This window comes from Triturus cristatus, chromosome 4_2 (assembly GCF_964204655.1).
Source record: "Triturus cristatus chromosome 4_2, aTriCri1.1, whole genome shotgun sequence".
In the NCBI taxonomy this organism is placed as follows: domain Eukaryota; kingdom Metazoa; phylum Chordata; class Amphibia; order Caudata; family Salamandridae; genus Triturus; species Triturus cristatus.
The window spans coordinates 294,088,654-294,105,921 of NC_140586.1; the positions used below are offsets into that span (position 1 = coordinate 294,088,654).

The 17,268-nt window shown below is 48.7% G+C and overlaps 1 protein-coding gene across 1 annotated transcript in view; it reads left to right on the forward strand.

Annotated features, from left to right (window-relative positions):
* Window positions 1-17,268, forward strand: part of CENPL (centromere protein L) — a 107,828-nt gene that overhangs the window by 49,011 nt on the left and 41,549 nt on the right. Inside the window, exon 2 of the mRNA XM_085601587.1 lies at window positions 13,902-14,078. Within this exon, the coding sequence (XP_085457713.1) occupies window positions 13,902-14,078 (177 nt within the window). The remainder of the gene's footprint in view (window positions 1-13,901; window positions 14,079-17,268) is intronic.

Consider the following 17,268-nt stretch of genomic DNA (forward strand, 5'->3'; position numbering starts at 1 on the left):
TTTATATATTCCTTGTGTGGTTCTCCTTTCGTTTGTTCGTTCAGGAGGTTATAATCGGGTAAACCAAGCTGCTTTACGTTCCTTCGAGTCTTGGCCTGAAGGCTGCTCTCCATAGCTACCATTAGGATAGCTTTCAATAAAGATAGTCTTTAACCTAATCATCAGTAAGGGTCGTTTGGACTGGTGCAAGGTGCCCACTAGAACTAGTGGACAGCATGTACCAGGCTAACTTCTCACATTGATAGCCTTCTCGATGACTCTGGCTGGGAAGCGAAGCAGAGAGATGGGTCTGTGGTTCGTTTGTCCCTCAGGCCGGCAGAGGGTTTCCTCAGCAGAGGGTTGATCTCTGCGTGTTTCCAGTCTTCAGGGAAGGTGGTGGACTCAATGGAGCAGTTGATGGTGCGGCAGGGTTCGGGGGCGATGGAAGTCCCGGCTCTGTTGAAGATGTGGTGCGGGCAGGGATCTGAGGGGGATCTGGAGTAGATGCTCTTCATGATCCTGAGGATATCAGAGGTGAAGTTGGTCCAGTTGAGCAGGCTCTGCTTGGGTCTGGAGCCATTGGGTGCGGTTGGTGGGTCTTGGGTTGCGAAGCTGTCTTAGATCTCATTGATCTTGCAATGGAAGAAGGTGGTGACGTTGTCGCCGAGTTCTTGAGAGGATGTAATGTCTGCTGTCTCCATGCTGGGTTTGGCGAATTCTTTGACCATGGTTTAGAGTTCTTTGCTTTGTGTGCATTGGCGTTGATGCGTTCCTGTATGGCTGCTTTCTTTGTTGTTCTGATGAGATGGTGGTGTGCGGTGACGGCAGCTTTGAAGCCTGCGCGGTCTGACAAAATCTTGCAGCTCCATGTTTTTTAGGTCTCGCCAGAGCTCATGCGCTGCTCTGCGAGGCTTCTAGTAAGGTCTTCCAACTCGGACCACATGCTCGTGCTGTTTTTTTTTTTTTTTTTTTTTTTTCTTTTGTTTTTTTTGCTCACACGCTATTGGCCAAAGGCGGGTGCATGTCCCGCCTTCTCCTTCCCCTGGCCTCAGGAGCGAGCAGCGGCCCCGCACTGTGCCTGCTGCATTTTTTTTTAATTCTTTGCAGCGTGCGCACTACTCCGGGCTTGTTCTGTCTCTTCAATGCACTCCCCCTTCCTGGATTGCGCAGCACCGCTGCCGTCTTCCCCCGCCCAGCTTTCAGAGTCCTCGCACCTTCCTCCCTGCGGGAAAAGTAGGGAAAGTGGAAGGGGACGTGCAAGGCAGCATTTCTTTCCGTAGCCCTCAGACCCGCCCCCTCCATTGATTAAATGTGGGCTCTGGACTGTGCTTCCCCATGCCGTCCAGTCTCTCTCCTACGTGTAGAGAGAGCATGGGGGAGTGGGAAAGCCTGGCTCAGTCAGATTGCCTTTTCTCCTGTGCGGGCACTTGTGCTCTGTCATGGAATGCGCAAGGCTGATACCTGGGGATGGTGAACCCGTCTAGCTGAGCACCCACATGAGTGACGTCTGCACGTCGGCCGCTAGACCTCCTTTGTGCCCACGGGGCGCATTCGAAGCCGTCTTCGCTAGTCTGTGGCCATTAATACATCTTTGTTATCTATCCCGTATTCAATGTGGGGCAATGGCGAAATATACGAAAGGTAAGATAAGTTCTGTTGATTCAAACGTGTGACAGCAAGACAGCCAGAGACACACACACACACACCACCCCCCCAACCCCATACAAGCATGAACAGAAACCGTTCCATAACGATGACTGCTGTGAATCGGTGCTCATTCGAAGTGCCTCCTGGTAATTCCACTGACCGCCAGATGCAGCTTGCTGCAGCCCTTCTTGACTGACGGACAAGCTAATGGAAAGCGAGGAGCCGCTGTCTAGGTTCCCCTCGTAAGGAGAGCAGGGTTGATGCATTGCTGCTCAGTCCAGGTGGGAGGCTCAGCCAGGCTTGGCAGAGCTCACAGCTACATCAGTCAGTGTGTACGTGCTCTGCCACCTGGATGGGTGCAGGAGCCACCAAGCTGCAGGCTCGGCGCTTGGGAGCTGGGGGTCGTGCAGGAGGCGCCCTAACTTTGCTGCATCGCAGTATATACACACATTCGTCTCCAAGGCCGCTATGACGAGGCACCTTTTTTAGAGAAAAATTTCACCCTGACTTCCGATATTTGGCAAACAGTTTTGAAAGTGCCTCCCAAATTGCCTTAGGCTTTGCAGCATTATCTGCTGTGTAGGGCTGTCATGTGCAGTCAGGCTGCTATCGTACCTACAAAGTAATATATGCACTTTCGATCTTACCAAGTGCAAGGCACTGCGCGTGAGCAGAGGGTACAAGCGCTTGAGTGAACAGTCTTCTTTGTAGAAGTGATCCTGCGACCCGGTTATCAATTTCGCATGTTGTGCTGATGTTGCTTGAATGTCTGTTATGACATTAAGGATGCGTGCTTTGTTCTCTTTTCAAGTTATTGATATGCAGAATGCACTTAGTTGTTAGGCGCATCGTTCCAGCGAGTTTTGCGTATCACTAGTCACCAGAGTCGCACCATAGTAACCGACAAGACATGACGTAAAAAGAGTAAATAGTCACACACATGAACATTATTTTCATGTCCGCATTACCCCTTCGCCCCGCTTTTTCTCTAGTACGGATCAGATGTCTGAGAATTTTGCTAATGGTCGTCTACCTCCATCTCTCTTTTTTAAATATCAGCTTATTAGATTATTAGATTTATTTTGTTTCAATTCCAGTATACACTATAGAGCAGTTCCAAAAAGAAACGGAGGTATTATGCCAATCCCATGTAGAGTGCGCATCATCTTTAGTGTCATTAGTACACATCATAACAATCGGCTTGGTAAGTTTTTTTTATTTACATTAATTTAAGTGAAAGATAAAGGGAGAGCTAGGTGTATGATCACACTGCAGAGCGACAGAGCTTAATTAGAGTTCCATATATAGCATCCACAACATGATGGCCCACATCAGCCTGCTTAAACCGTTGTTTTACTGGTCCCGTCCTGCATCTGTAAAGGTACTGTGAACATCGGTAGTGAGGCGTAGGTTGGGGATGGGGGCACCCCACATGAGTTACACAGGTCGTAAACTCAACAAGTGCAGCGTCAACATGAGGGTAAGTATTCCATGAACACCCCCTATATATCTTCCGGTCTGGTTGCTATTTGTCAGGGCCACTGGAATCATGTGGTGGGGGGGGCAAATTATGCGTCGGGGCTCAATAATTATGCACGTTAACACTGCCTCTGCAAAGGTTTCAATTCAACTCTTTAGTACCAGTTTAACATCCAGATACAGTAATAAGCAACTGAAGGATGGTTTGCCCCTTAGTGATCCTAGCCAGCAATTGTTCATTGCATGCTGTTGTATGTGTATATTCTTGGGCACACCAAGGGCCCTTCTGTATGTTTTGGATAATACAATTTTCTTTTAAAAAAAAAAAAAAAGCAACTGTAGGACGACCAGTCAACCTCTGCATAGAGTCTTCCACTGTGCAGCAAACGGGTTGCCACAATCTTAGTAACTCTTGATTTGATGTGTTTGAGCTAGAAACAAGTTTTTTTTTTTTTTTTTAATTCACATCTGCAGATTATGTGGCAAATCCATAATTATGCAGAAAACGCAGCAGCATGACACTCCGTCAAAAACCGATTCCCTTTGGGATTCCTCGATGGCATACCACAGTGTAAACCTACCACTTTCAAACAGTCAGTCAATCACCAACATATATAGAGTAAACCAAAAAACCAATATGAAAATGTTTATTTAATAAATCATGTACAGTGCATAAATTTCAGATTAAAACAATAGCGAGCATCAGGTTGTTTCATACCATACACCATGTAGAGCAGGTGTAGCAGATATCAGAATTCCCATTAAAAAGACAGATGTACAACCAAACCAAGAAGTTCAACAGGTTCAACATCTAACACATTTTGTAAAGGAACCCCCTATGGTTTGGTAGTCCAGAGACCAAGAAGCGACTTATTTCAGAGGTATATAGTAGGTCCAACCACCTTCTTCAGGCTTACTACAAACTGTCTCCCAACGCTCTTATCATCGAACAGATTATCTTCGTTTGCGCTTGTTTAAACTTTGTATTTTTCCCTCTTTGATGCTAGCTGGTGGCAAGACCGGTGTCCCTTCCTCACCCGCTTATACTATAAATAAAGACTTGCAAACTTGCCTGTTTTGAGGCCGCATTACATGTCTTGCACGTTGTTTGTGCAAAACGGTAATTGCAAGCATTGGCATAGCCAATAGGTCTCGCCTTTGGGACCTTTATAAGTGTTTAGCCATGCAACAGTTGATGTTGTTGCACCAAGGATATTGTGTTGCATAACTAAATATTTATAAGGTCCCAAAAGCGAGACCTATTGGCTATGCCAATGCTTGTGTTTTTTTTAGTTTTTTGCGCTGTCTGCAGGAACGCCAGGACTCTTGGAGAGCAGGAGAAAACCAGCTGGCTTTCTTGGAGGGTTGCTTGCCTGAGGGGAGCCAGTGTGTTGGCGCAGTTGGAGATCCTGGAAATGGTTTTTGGGGTATCACCCCCTCATCAGTCAGGCTAGCTTGAATCCAGTGGCACAGTGAGCAAGGGACCCACGTCTGGCCAACCCATCCCGCTAGGGTAAATAAATTGCTGCCAAGCCAGGGCCTCTCTGGACCTGACACAAGCGTCCTGGGACCAGTTTCAGAGATGGGTATGCCCAGAGGTGGGTCCCTTGCTCACTGTTTATTAGTTCAAGATGGCCTCGCTGATGAGGGGTGATAACCCGAAACCTTACCCAGGATGCTAGTTTCTGGTCCAGGGAGGACCTGGCTTGGCAGTTCGGGCTGGACTGTTCCCATGAGGAGCAGGGTCCGGACTGATTTGCATTTGGCTGGGTCCAAACAGTGGTGGCATGGTGGGCAAAAGAACAATGGATTTAACCCGGCTCTCTTGACTTTGGGTGTTTGATTTGTTCAGCATTCACTCCATTTGTTTGCGCTGCAGTTTTTGCCAAGAATAAAGCAGCACAAGCCCAGTGGTGGCAACATACTGTTGTGAGTGATCAGTAGGAGTGAACAGGTCCTTTTTACCTGTGCCACTGGAGTGAGGCCCACATGCTCACTCATTTAAAGTTCTGATGCGCAGTTCTTGTGTGGTATATATGCGATGGGTGTCCGTGTGCCTCTGAATGGTACAATACATGGGATACTCTGGGTTCTATTTTGGGAGCCCGAGAGCTGACTGGAGGAACATGAGGAAGTAGAGGAATTGCCCCCAGGCAGACGTGTATTGCCGCATTCCTGTAAGTTGAGTGGGACAAACTGGATGAAAGGAGAGCTGGGCTCTTCTGTACACTGTGAAGGGGTCGGGGCACATCTCAGGAAGGAGATGGGACGGATAAAAGAATCATAAAGAGTAGGACTGAGACCCTGAGTAACCAGGTAAGAACCAGTGCGCAGAGGCAGAGAAGTGACCATGTATGTCGGTAGACCACCAGGACAAAGTAAGAAGCGCGGTCTGGTCAAGACTGGTGACAGAGGATGGTGACCTGAGCGGGCCCAAGCAGGGACTGAAGACTACCCCCCCCCCCCCCCCCCCACTTCCCTCCCGGGTTGCTTGTGAAACACTTATCCAGAGACAGCCGCTGAAGCTTCAGCACCTGTGAAAGGGGCATGCTCAGAGACTCCGGTTATTCCAATACTGCTACTGTGAGTAAGATTTTTTTTTTTGGGGGTGGGGGGGGCTCGCTTGCCAGATATCACTTTTTCACTGGAACACTTCTGACTTTAAATCTAGAGTGAGTGGGACTGCTGATAATCAGAGTCCTAGTGGGTCTTAACCTGAATGTCGCCTAAAGGGAATGGATAACCACCATCTCTAGCTAGAGTCAAATGGGACTCAGTGACTGGCCTATTGAACTCTGGAGCTCTGACCTCCGCGGATTGGGTGTATTGTTTGTGAATGTCATCTTTTACTTATTTTTCGTTCACAACGGAATTTTATTGTTGATAGTAAACACATGCCTGGTGTCTGAAGGAACACCAAGATTACATATGCAGTTTCACAAATAATGATATCAACATTTTCTCAGTTTCTGTAAAGTCTTATATAAATTAAACATGTTGCTACATACCTTGTGATAAACATCAACAATAGTGCCACATTATGTCTGCAAGAAAGCAAGTGAGTCTTATATACGTGAGTCTCAGCCATTCATGACAATAGTAGATATCTTTAACATTTAAGTCCCAGTTCAATACAGTCATTGCAATTGTTCTTCGATAGTTGCATCAGGGGGAACGAGCTCTAAATTGAACCTTCTGTAGTCCGCCCACCTCTTCAAAATTTTAAAATGTTTCTCGGGGCTCCCTCTCGCCCTAAAGACAGGGATTTCCAGGCCCATTAGAAGTCTAAGCCCTTTTTCCACACCGCCACTGACTGCGGGGATTCATCCTTCCAAGCCCTAGCGTTGTCTGTCTTTTCCAGTGTTCTCGCCTATCTAACTACACAATCCGCAAACACGGGCGCCAGTCAATGAGTACATACGTCCTATGTACTGTTTCTGCGGATGTGTAATTTTCTTAATGACCTATTGTATCTGTCTGTATTAGTGACTCATTTTTTATGGTTTTTTTATTATTGATTTTGGGTTTTGGTTTTTATTTAAGATTATGGTCTATTAATGTTGAAAAATTATTTTTATTAAATAAATAACCTTTTTTCCATCTGTGAAGACAGATTTGCATAATTTTGTTTTGTTTATTTTCTGACTATATGTATTTCAATCTTCCTCTGTATGGACGAAGGAATGTGACAATTAGGACTTATTGAGGTCTGTGGTGGAAGAACTATTGTTTGTACTTAATTCACTCTGTCCAAAGGATACCCCTCTCATTCACTTTTCCAGGGTTAGGCCAGGAAATAGCAACAGGCGTTTGTATCTGTTGCCGCCCAGGCCCTCGGTGATATGCAACATGACCAGTCATGGAGCGAGCGGAATATCCCACCACAAAACCTTTGACAAGCATGTGGTCACCCCTCTCCAAAACCTTGACGACTATATGCACTGCCACACCGTGTGTAGAAAAGTGCCTTCGTCTGTCCCACTTCGCAGGCAGTGCGGAGATGCGATCAGGCTGGCACGCCATAATCTGTGTCTGGTGTAGTAAGCCCGATGCAAGTATTTGAATTGGATGAGTTGCAAGTGGGCTGCAATCGCCGCATCGCACTGGAACTCCAGGGCCTCCACCCAGGGGACCCAGGTCTTGCTGCCACTTTTCTCTAGTTTGGTGTAGTGTTGTAGGTGTATTATTGAAGAGTGCGGTACATTTTGGTGATTTTATGGTCTCCCAGCTCACCCATGAAGACCTTTGCCTCTATGGGGTTAAAATCTGGTATATATGTCTGTTGTGTTAAATACGGGGAGAAGGCATGTCTAAACTGAAGATGTCTATGGAATTGTCTGCGAGGCCTAGCGTATTCGGTCTGAGGTTCCTGCAAGGACCTCAAATTTCAACCATGCATAACTGCCCCCACTGTGTCTATGCAGATAGCTTCCCAACCACGAAAATCAGACAGCTGAGGTAGCTGTCCGTTGCCCCATAGAGGTGTTTTTCTCATAAGCCTCCCCCACCAGCCCCTGGAATGGAGCGCATGTTTCCAGATCATAAATACCGTTCTGCTTGCGCGCGGCAGAGCCTTAAGTGTGGATACAGGATAAAGTGTAATGTGTTAAGAGCCAGAACTCAACCGCATACTCCGGGTCCCCATGATCATCATACCACCAATCATTAAGGATGAGAAGGTGCACAGCCGCGTGGTATGCATGCACATCTGGGGTGGCGCTGCCACCCCAGTCCTCAATGCTACTCATGCCGCGCCACCTCCCCAGAGAAACCGTGCTAAGACAACATGTAGTTAACGCAACCATGTCTGTCTTATGGAATATGGATGATTTTGGAGCAGATATAGGAGCCAGGCAGCGAGACGGTTTTAAAAATGTCGGATCTGCCAAACCAGAACAACGGCAGATGGGACCACAATTCTAGTCTGATTGCCCACCTGTGCCTACAGCGGGGCCAGATTTCTATCCCATGAGATAGTCTGTGATGCTGAAAGAAACACCCCCAAATATTTGAATCCATCCGATACCACCTCCACTTCTCGCGACCATTCGCCCAGTTGATCGCCACCTTGCAACTGCCATAGATAGGATTTGCCCCGATTCATGTACAGGCTGGACTTTTCACCCAATAATTTGCATGATTCTGAGAAGGTGTGGGCCCGTCCTATCTGGGTATGTAAGGAAGAACAATATGTTGTCTGTATACAGTCCGAGATCCCCGCTGCCCACTCAAACCTACGGACCTGCTCATCTATTCTAACCCAGGCCCCCAACGGCTCCAGGGCCAACGCAAAGACATATGGGGAGAGGGAACATCCCTGACATGTACCTTGTACGATAGTAAAGCATCTAGAGACGGAGTCAGCCACTCGGACCGAGGCCGTTATGTCGGTGTACAAGAGACGTATGAGATTCAGTAGACGGGGGCCAATATTTAGACGGCCGAGTAAGGCAAACAGATATGTCCAACCGAGGTAGTCGAAGAGCTTGTCAGTCTCCACAAGAAGGAGCACAGCCAGTCCCCAGCAGCTATGGCCTTGTGTGCGCGCCGGATGTTATGCCGCGTAGGACGGCCAGATATGAAGCCGGCCTGGTCGGACCAGGTCTGTGATCTGAGGAACCAATCGATTGGCAATCTTGGCCAGCAGCTTAGCCTCCACATTAAGAAGAGATATCAGGCGATATGACTAGTTATGTTCCGGGGGTCGACCTGGCTTATGGAAACAAATCCGAATCCGATGGCAATCTGCCGTTCTCCACGGTCACCTCGAGAGCCGCATGGTAAGGATTCAGTAGATGGGCGTGGTATTCCTGAAAGAACTCACATGGGAAACCGTTGGGACCGGGTGCCCTCCCCGTCCGCATATCCAGCAACGCGGTGTGTAATTCCTCCATCGACAGTGGGGCATCGAGTGTCGCACGCACATAGAGAGGGTCTGCGGGGGGAGACAGTCAATGAACTTATGAACGAGTTCTGCAGGTACTATTTCGCAGGGAGCATATAAGTTAGCGAAATATGTGGCAAAGCAATTCGCAATGTGCGATGGGTCTGTAGAGATTTCACCACCTGCGTTGTGTACACTCGGGAGGGTGCGTGGACCCAGCATCTGTTGACACAGGCGATGTAACAAAGCACTGGACTTATTTCCCCCCCCCCCCCCCCCCCCCCCCCCGGATAAATCCGGCTGCGAGTAGCGAGCCAGGAAAGTCCAGCTTCATCCAGGAGCTCACTAGCGTATGTTTGTTGCGTACTCGATAGCTGCCTGCACGCAGCACTCCCATTCTCTTCTCTACTAGAACGCCCTAAGTTAAGCAATTGGGCTTTAATCTTCAGTAACCTCTTGCGACGCTGACGGCGTTTCACAGCGCAAAAGGCAATATATGCACCCCTAAGAGTGAATTTCATCGCTTCCCATAAGGTTACATGGGAATCTACCGTGCCCATATTGTGTAAAAAAAAAAAAAAATAATCTGTGGGTTGTGTGAATGTGCAACCTGTATTGTACGTCTTGCAGCAGCCATGGCGACAGTCGCCACCGGAGTTGGGCGTGTCTAGGATCTACGATCATTTGCATGGAAGCTGGTGAGTGGTCTGACAAGCCCCGGGGCAAAATCCCCGCTGACATCAGCCTGTGAGTATGATCTGTGGAAAGGAAAATGTAATCAATGCGAGAAAAGGACTCGTGTATTCCTGAAAAGTACGTGTATTCTTGGTCTGTGGGGTGTAGTGTCCTCCAGGAGTCGACCCACCCCATCCCTTGAATCAGTGGCAGTAATCTAGAGTCTCGGCCTTCTGTCACCCTCTCAGCGGTGCGCCATCTATCTCTGGCCAGGCATAATACATCATTCCAGTCACCCCCTACGATAGTCAGACAATTTGGAATTTCAGTCCATAGCGCTGTTAAGCGCTCCACCATGTTCCACACTGGGGGGGGGGGGGTGGCATAAATACTTCCCAGCACGAGGGGTTCCCCGTGCAGTATACCATAGACCACCATAAATCTATCCAGAGGATCCGACCATGTCTTACAATGAAGGAATGAGATGTTACGGTATTTGAGGATTGCCACCCCGCGGGAACCTCTAGCAAACCCTGCATGATAAACTAGAGCATAACCTAGCTAGGCATGGCGTCTTGGTGCCCATGGGGTGGATCTCCTGGAGGAAGAGAATGTCAGCTTTGTATCTTTTGGCCTGCTGTAATACGGCTCCCCGCTTGATCTTGTCAATAAGGCCATTAACGTTCCAGCTAATGAGCCGAAGTTTCCGACCTTTAGGCCCCATCGTGCTCTGCGTTATAGCTAACATTGAGACATCTGGACAAACCTGGATACTTGAAAGGCTGAGGCAACCCAGTGAATATGTTTGCAGAAGTGAACAGTGGCACTAGTAAAATACAAACAAAACCCAAACATTACCCAAACAACCCCCACCCAATACCTCATAAACCCTGAAGTATCTGTCACGGCATAATGTGACCGCTGCTCCCAACGGGGGACAACAGTAGCACATAGCCAATGGATCCCCAATTTAAGTCCCCCCACATGGTAAGACCTGTGGTCGGGGAATCTATATACAGCTGAAGCCTGAATATTCATTACATCTCAGTTGCCAATAGTTCGTATAGTTCCAGATTCTCGGTGGCACATCAGTTAGGAGGCGGTAGGTTCCAGCCGATCGGCCAACATTCACCTCCGGTATTTGCTGTGAGTTTTGCATTGCTTCTTGGGGCGTGATCGGCGCCGTTGTTTACCATCTGCATCAGGTGATCCACGCCTAGTGCCCCCGGGTGAAGAGTCCGAGTCCAGTCGGAGTGGAGTATGGAGTTTGATCGGCACAGTTTTGTTCATCCTGCGAAATACCTCCTTGGGTTTCGAATAAATATGTACGTGTCTGGTAAGCCACACGCAGATGGGCCGGATACAACAAGGAGTAGTGCAGCTGAAGACCACGAAGACGGGCCTTGGCCTCGACAAAGCACTGTCGACGCTGCTGTACCAGCCTAGTATAGTCTGGAAATATAATGTGCTGAGAGTCATAGAGAAGGGTATCTTTCGTTCTAGCATGCTGCACGATAACGTCCCGGTCTATATAATTGAGCAACCGTGCTATTTTTGGGCGGGGACAGGCACCGGGCGGCGGCTTTTGCAGTAGCCCCTGATGGGCTCGCTCAATTATGAAACGGGGAGAAAGAACATCAGAGGGGGGCCACTCCTTGAGCCACTTGGTAAGAAAGTCTGCCACGGGGTTCTCTCACATCCCTCAGGAAAGGTAACAAAGCAGATTATTTCGACGGAAGCGCCCCTCCGCATCTTCCACTTGCGCCGCCAGGCCCCTTGTGAGTGTCTCTAATGTAGTTACTGAAGTGTGCCCACTGTGTCCTCCACAGTCGAGATCCGGGATTCTGTTTCCGTAATATGATGTACTGCATTTCTAAGGTCTTGCCTGAGCAACATTACATCTGAGCTTACAGCACCTATCTTGGCTTCCATCGTTTCCTTAGACTGCGTTATCACTGCCAATGTTGCTGCATTGTCTGGCATAGCCACCTCCGTGGTGCTCTGCACAAATGTCGGCGCTGCCGCTCCGACGTATTTATCGATCGTGCTTTGCTTGGAAGAGGTGCCGGGCAACTTATCCTTCACCATAATGAGTTGTGATGGGATGGATTGCTGTTCGGATGTGGGGGTGCAGTGCTCCAGTTGCACCACACTCCAATAGGTTGTAGTTTCTGGACATCTGGTGCATGAGTTTCAGAGAAGGACTCGGCTGGGGGGAGGCCACCGCACCCACAAGCTGCACCAAACCTTGTTTGACTGCTTCTGTGAGCTGGGCACCCCCTCCCCAGTGGGCACCACGTTACAACCCTCGGTTCTAATATATCAAGTGGGCATGCTGTCCAAGGCAAGCCTCTACACAGGGATCCTCTTCTGCCACCGGCAGGTGCTCTACTTGAGGCCCTTTCAGTCCCACACTGCACCCCACATTTATGGCCAGAGAAAAAAGGGGTGGGGAGGGGAAATGCAAGCACACCACATTGTGCTGTGGCCCGCTCTGACCGCAGAGGGCCCAATATGGTCCCGACTCCCTTCCCCCTTTCTCTAGATGGAGGGTTCGTGCAGGCCTCTCGCCCCTGCACCCCCACTGCACAGCAGCACCTTACGCAGTCGGTCGCAGCAAATGGCAACTGCCTCAATGTCACCTCTCAGGCTCCTGCGGTAGACTGGGCCAGTTCAGGGTAGTTTCAGCGTGGCCGAGTCAGTCCTATATACGTATGCCAATCTCCAAAGCTGAAGCTTGATTCGGTTACCCAGTTGTATTGTGGGCACCAAGGCTCACTTCAGAGTGACCTCATTGCTGCGGCCCGACTGGCCTTTGAAGATCAGTATGTTCCTCAGAAGCACCCTTCCCCCCCCCCCCCCCCTCCCCCCATACCTCCCGGGCACAGCACAGGTCAGTGGCCTCATCTCCGTGCCTAGGCTGGGCTAGCCTCTACGTTCCATCGGGCCAATCTGAGAGGGAGCTTTGACTGAGCCGATCCGGCGAGGGCAAACCCCCCCCCCCAGGTTTGTCGCCCATGCCAGTTGCCCCCACCTTGGTTTGGTATGACTGCTGTATCTATGAACTCGTCGGCCCCACACAGCCCGCCAAGGCCTGGCACCACTCAGTTACACTCGGGCGCTGCCTCGTCTCCAGGCGTCGCACCATGACCCGAATAGGCCGCAGAGGTCACAACAGCCCACGTCTAGCTCGCCCAGCCTCTCACCGCCAAGCCAGGTCTGCGATGGCGTCACTCTGTGGAGCCCCACCGATCTCTTTGCACACTGTCTAAGCAGCCGCTGGGATCTCCGGTAGTGTGCCTCATCGCAGGCAGTCTGCAACGCAGCCGGGTCTCCGTCATCTAGTCTTCGTTACTTTGCCATCGAAACCCAGCGACAGCCAAACAAGAGTATCACCAGGCACCACCAAGTGTCCGAACAATGTAAAGGATCTGTGGGACGGAGGATTAATTACGGATAGTCAGGCTGCAGGAGTCCCGCTAAGGCGTGTCCGCCTTGTTGGACAGCCAAGCCATGTTCCCGTCATCTTTTACTTTGTGGTCGTGTATAAATACTTTTTTTTTTTTTTCTTCTTCGTAAACACAAGTATTTGATTGACGGATCAATTATTGCTGCTGCTGCCTGTATTTTGAGTTGTGAGCCTGTCTTCACCCCCGTGTGTCTACCTATGCCCCCAAAAAACCTTGGACTGCTCTACCATCGTGAGTCAAGTTCTGGCGAGGTACTTGGCCCAGTTGTTCTGGATCCATAGTAGGTCGGCCTGGAACATCAGGAGTAAAGACATTCACTCCCACGGTTGGGCCCAGTAACTCCTGCTTGCCCCATAGCCCACTGAACAGGGTTCTGCCCAAGAACGCATGTCATTGTATTTGTAAGCTGACATTTAGATAAACAGGTTTTTGCAAAGAGGTACCACCTATACAGGGAAATTAAAGTAGTCCTTGCAATAGTGGATAACGAAATGCCAGCGTTGGCACTAATGTGGAAGTATGAAGGGATGAAATAATGAAGCTATCAAATGTAGGAAGCTGTACGTTGTGCTATAATTGAAGAAATGTTTATCCTTAGAATTTAGGAAGGGTTGGCTTAAGCATTTCCATCCCGGTGCATTTAGAGAAACCATGTCGCTAGATATCTGTTGATGTAGGCACTGTGTTCTCTGGTAACATTAAAAATAAAATAAAAAATGTTGACCACTTTAACTTAAATTGCGGTCACTTTCTTTTTTTGTCCATAGGTCATGCAAACTCCCGAAGATGGGGATTCCACCCCTGCAGGCACAACCACCGCCCCTCGTGAAGTCCACTTTGCAAACACTGGCTTTCCCCATCGAGGCTTCACCTCTGCTCGTAGACACACTCCCTTCCATAGGGGTCCCTCAAAAAGGAGGATCCCACAACACAGCCAGTTGGAGGTGAGACGCTTGTAAATTATGTATACACTTGGAGGAGAAATTCATCCAGTTCTGAAAACCATATTAGTTCAGCATTTTTACACAAACAAATCTCAGCCTGTCATGTCTTCGTTTTCAAGTCCTCCTTTAAAGAGGTCTGTGAGGGATTGTTTTAATTTGTGTGATGTCTCTTGGAATCCGAGATGTTGGATCTTTAGGGTTGCAGTTAGAAGTACTCTTGCATCGTTTAAATGCCAAATCATTTGGGAGACAGAGTATTTTCAAACGCCTGGCATACTGTTGGGATGAGAATATTCTTTGCTTGGTTTATAGACCTGTTCTTCCGCCTTGAGTGCCAGAGTGTATGTTTGTTGTCGATCTTGACTTTTAGCCCAATTTCATGCTAATGTAGCTGCAAGTCCAGAGCCTTAGACTTGTCCTTGACTGGGGTCCTGGACTGGTCCTGTGACCTGGATGGTACACCAAACATGCATTCTTAATAGGCAGAGGACTACTGTCCCTGTCCTGACAGTGATGGCAGCTTACCTTGTTTTGAGACTAACAGTGTGACTTTATCTCTGTTGTTGTGAGTGTGTCCTCTGGCTTCTCTTGTGCAATATTTTGCAATTGTAGGACTCTGTGTGAGATTGAGTCCAAGTACTGAAGCCAGTAGGATCCTTTTTTTAAAAGCCCCTCGTTTGACATGGCACAAGATGGAGGCTGGAGGATGAGGACTGCTTCCCCAGCCTTTGGAAGTATGTTGCTTGCATTCTTTTGGCTGGAAAGTGGAGATCCAGACACTGAAATGAGTAGGATAGAGGCAGGGCTCACATTAAACATTCCATAATGTTTTTTGTAAGTAAGGGGCTGCTGAGTAAGTCTTCCTGAGCACTGCCATTTGTGTACTGATAGGTATGGGGTGTGGGGGACTGCATTTCTGCTGTTAAAAGTTGAAGCCATTTCAAAGTCAGGCCTGCCCTTCTGTTTATCCCCGATCTCTACTTCTGAGAGGCTGATGACCGCTAGGTGCGGTAACTTCAAACTTCATTTTCTTCATGTCCTCTATGTGCTCCAGTTTGGAGACCGCCCAAGTTGCTATCTTCTATGCTAGGGATTACTGTACTCAAAGGCTGTCTCTGGAGAGCAGCCTGAGAAGATCACTTGAAAAAACAAGCATTTGCAATGCAATAGGTCTCGCATTACTAAAAGTTTGAGTTATTGGTGTTGCATAATTATTTGCAAAGCCAATAGCTCAAACTTTCAGTAATGCGAGACTTATTGCATTGCAAATGCTTTACCTTTGGTATAATCGCGGCACCCACGCTTTACTTGTAACATTAAAAGTAAAGCGCGGGTGCTGCGATTATACCAAAAGTAACGAAAAACAAGTGGCGCGCACGTCACGCCTGTGTCTGGGCACGATCATAGCTCCTCCCACGGCCTATTGGTGTCTATTACGCGCTTGGTGTGCGTAATTGACACCAATAGGCCATGGGAGGAGCTATGCGCGTGCCTCGGGACAATTGCGTGCAGTGTTTTAGAATAAGACGCACGCAAAGGCCAATGGGGGGGAGCTGAAAAGGAAACGCACATGCACAAGCGTGTGCAATTCCTAGGTCAGCTTGATTTCCCCGTTTTTCACCTACTAAAGGTCTCGCGACCTGCGCGAACACTGCTGCGCAGTGCAACGCCGGTCGCGAGACCTAATGACCACCCCAAGCTGGTTTGTAAGGTGAGAACGTGGGTCCATATTCACTGTCTAGAAATGTATATAGATGGGACCTAAAGCACCCCACTTGATTTAGTTTCAAAGGCCTTCATGACCAAGGAAGGGAGTGATCTGCAGAGTATTCAAAGGACTGCCTGACCCTGTGGGAGTAGAGTCCTGAAGAGATACCCAGTGTGTCCCTAGATGAAGGGACTCTAAGAAAAAGGTGGCTGTAGAACGTGTTGCTCCTTATTTTCGTTCTCAGACAGCGGGTCCCCCAGTATCTCATAATGTTCCTCAAAGTCCAAATAAACTCGAGGACCAGATCTGCACTGCAATTGCCCTGGTTATCGTGTCCGTTTTGTTGGGCCTATACCTGCTTCAGAGCACGTGGGCTGCATCAATCTTACAGGCTCTGTAGCTGGGCACACACCTGGGCAGAATGGCCAGGGCCAGAACTGCCAATTAGTGCTGAACCGAACCAAGGTGGCCTCATGAGAAGAGACTGATTGCCCTCTGCCTCCTCTGCGGCTTCGGAGGGCTGCTTCCAACTACTACAAGCCTCTGCCTGCTGGGGGACAGGTAAGCTCCGGATCCCTGCTATTCAGTCGCGAGAGGCTCAGCAAGTAACTTCCTGCCCAATACACCACCAGAAGTGGTATGTGATATGCAGAAACTGTTTGTGATTTTTGACTTGACTTCAGAACCTGCACTCAAGACTGATCCATGCTACTTTCTTATTGGTTGGCTGTTAAATTCTGATATCATTCCCCCACTTCATCTCCGAGAAGCCTATGACTGCTTGCTCTTGCTACCTCCAGAGTCCAGTGTGGAAGTGGCTGTGTTTAACCCATTTTGCAGAGGCATAGTGGGACGGACCCCAGGACACCGTTGGTAAATGACCTACCACCACAGTTGGGGTCCAGTATCCTCTGTATGCCCATTAGCCCCCATAAGATAGAACAGACTGCTGGCTTTTTGATTAGTTAAGCTGGCATTGTCATGGTTCAGGAAATAAGTTAGTTTTTGTCCCATATTCTTCAGTTCAGTCCTCCAGACCATACTCGCCCTTGGATTGAAATTTCAAGGTATAAAGTACTGCAGCGTGATGGGTAAAGAGGTGTAATGCAGGCCCCTGCAGCACAGGAGGAGGTCCAACTCTTCAGTGGGCCCGTCCTTTCACGTCAAGCCACTGGGAGGGAATAAAAACCCTTTTTATGGTAACGTCTGCCAGTATCCCAACCAAGCAAAGTGGGCATTTCTCTGTTGCAGACTGTGAGAAATTGGGGTCTCTAGTTGGCAATGGCTGACCACTGTCCAAGTAGGGACCCTTTTTCCTAAGTCAGAGTAAGGGGGCTACACCCTGTGATAACCCCTGCTCAACCCTGTGGTAACGTAGCACAAGCAGCTAGGCTTATCTCAGAGGCAGTGTGTGAAGCATTTATGACCATACACAGTAACACAGTGAAGAACACTACAAAGGGACACCACACCAGTAGTTAT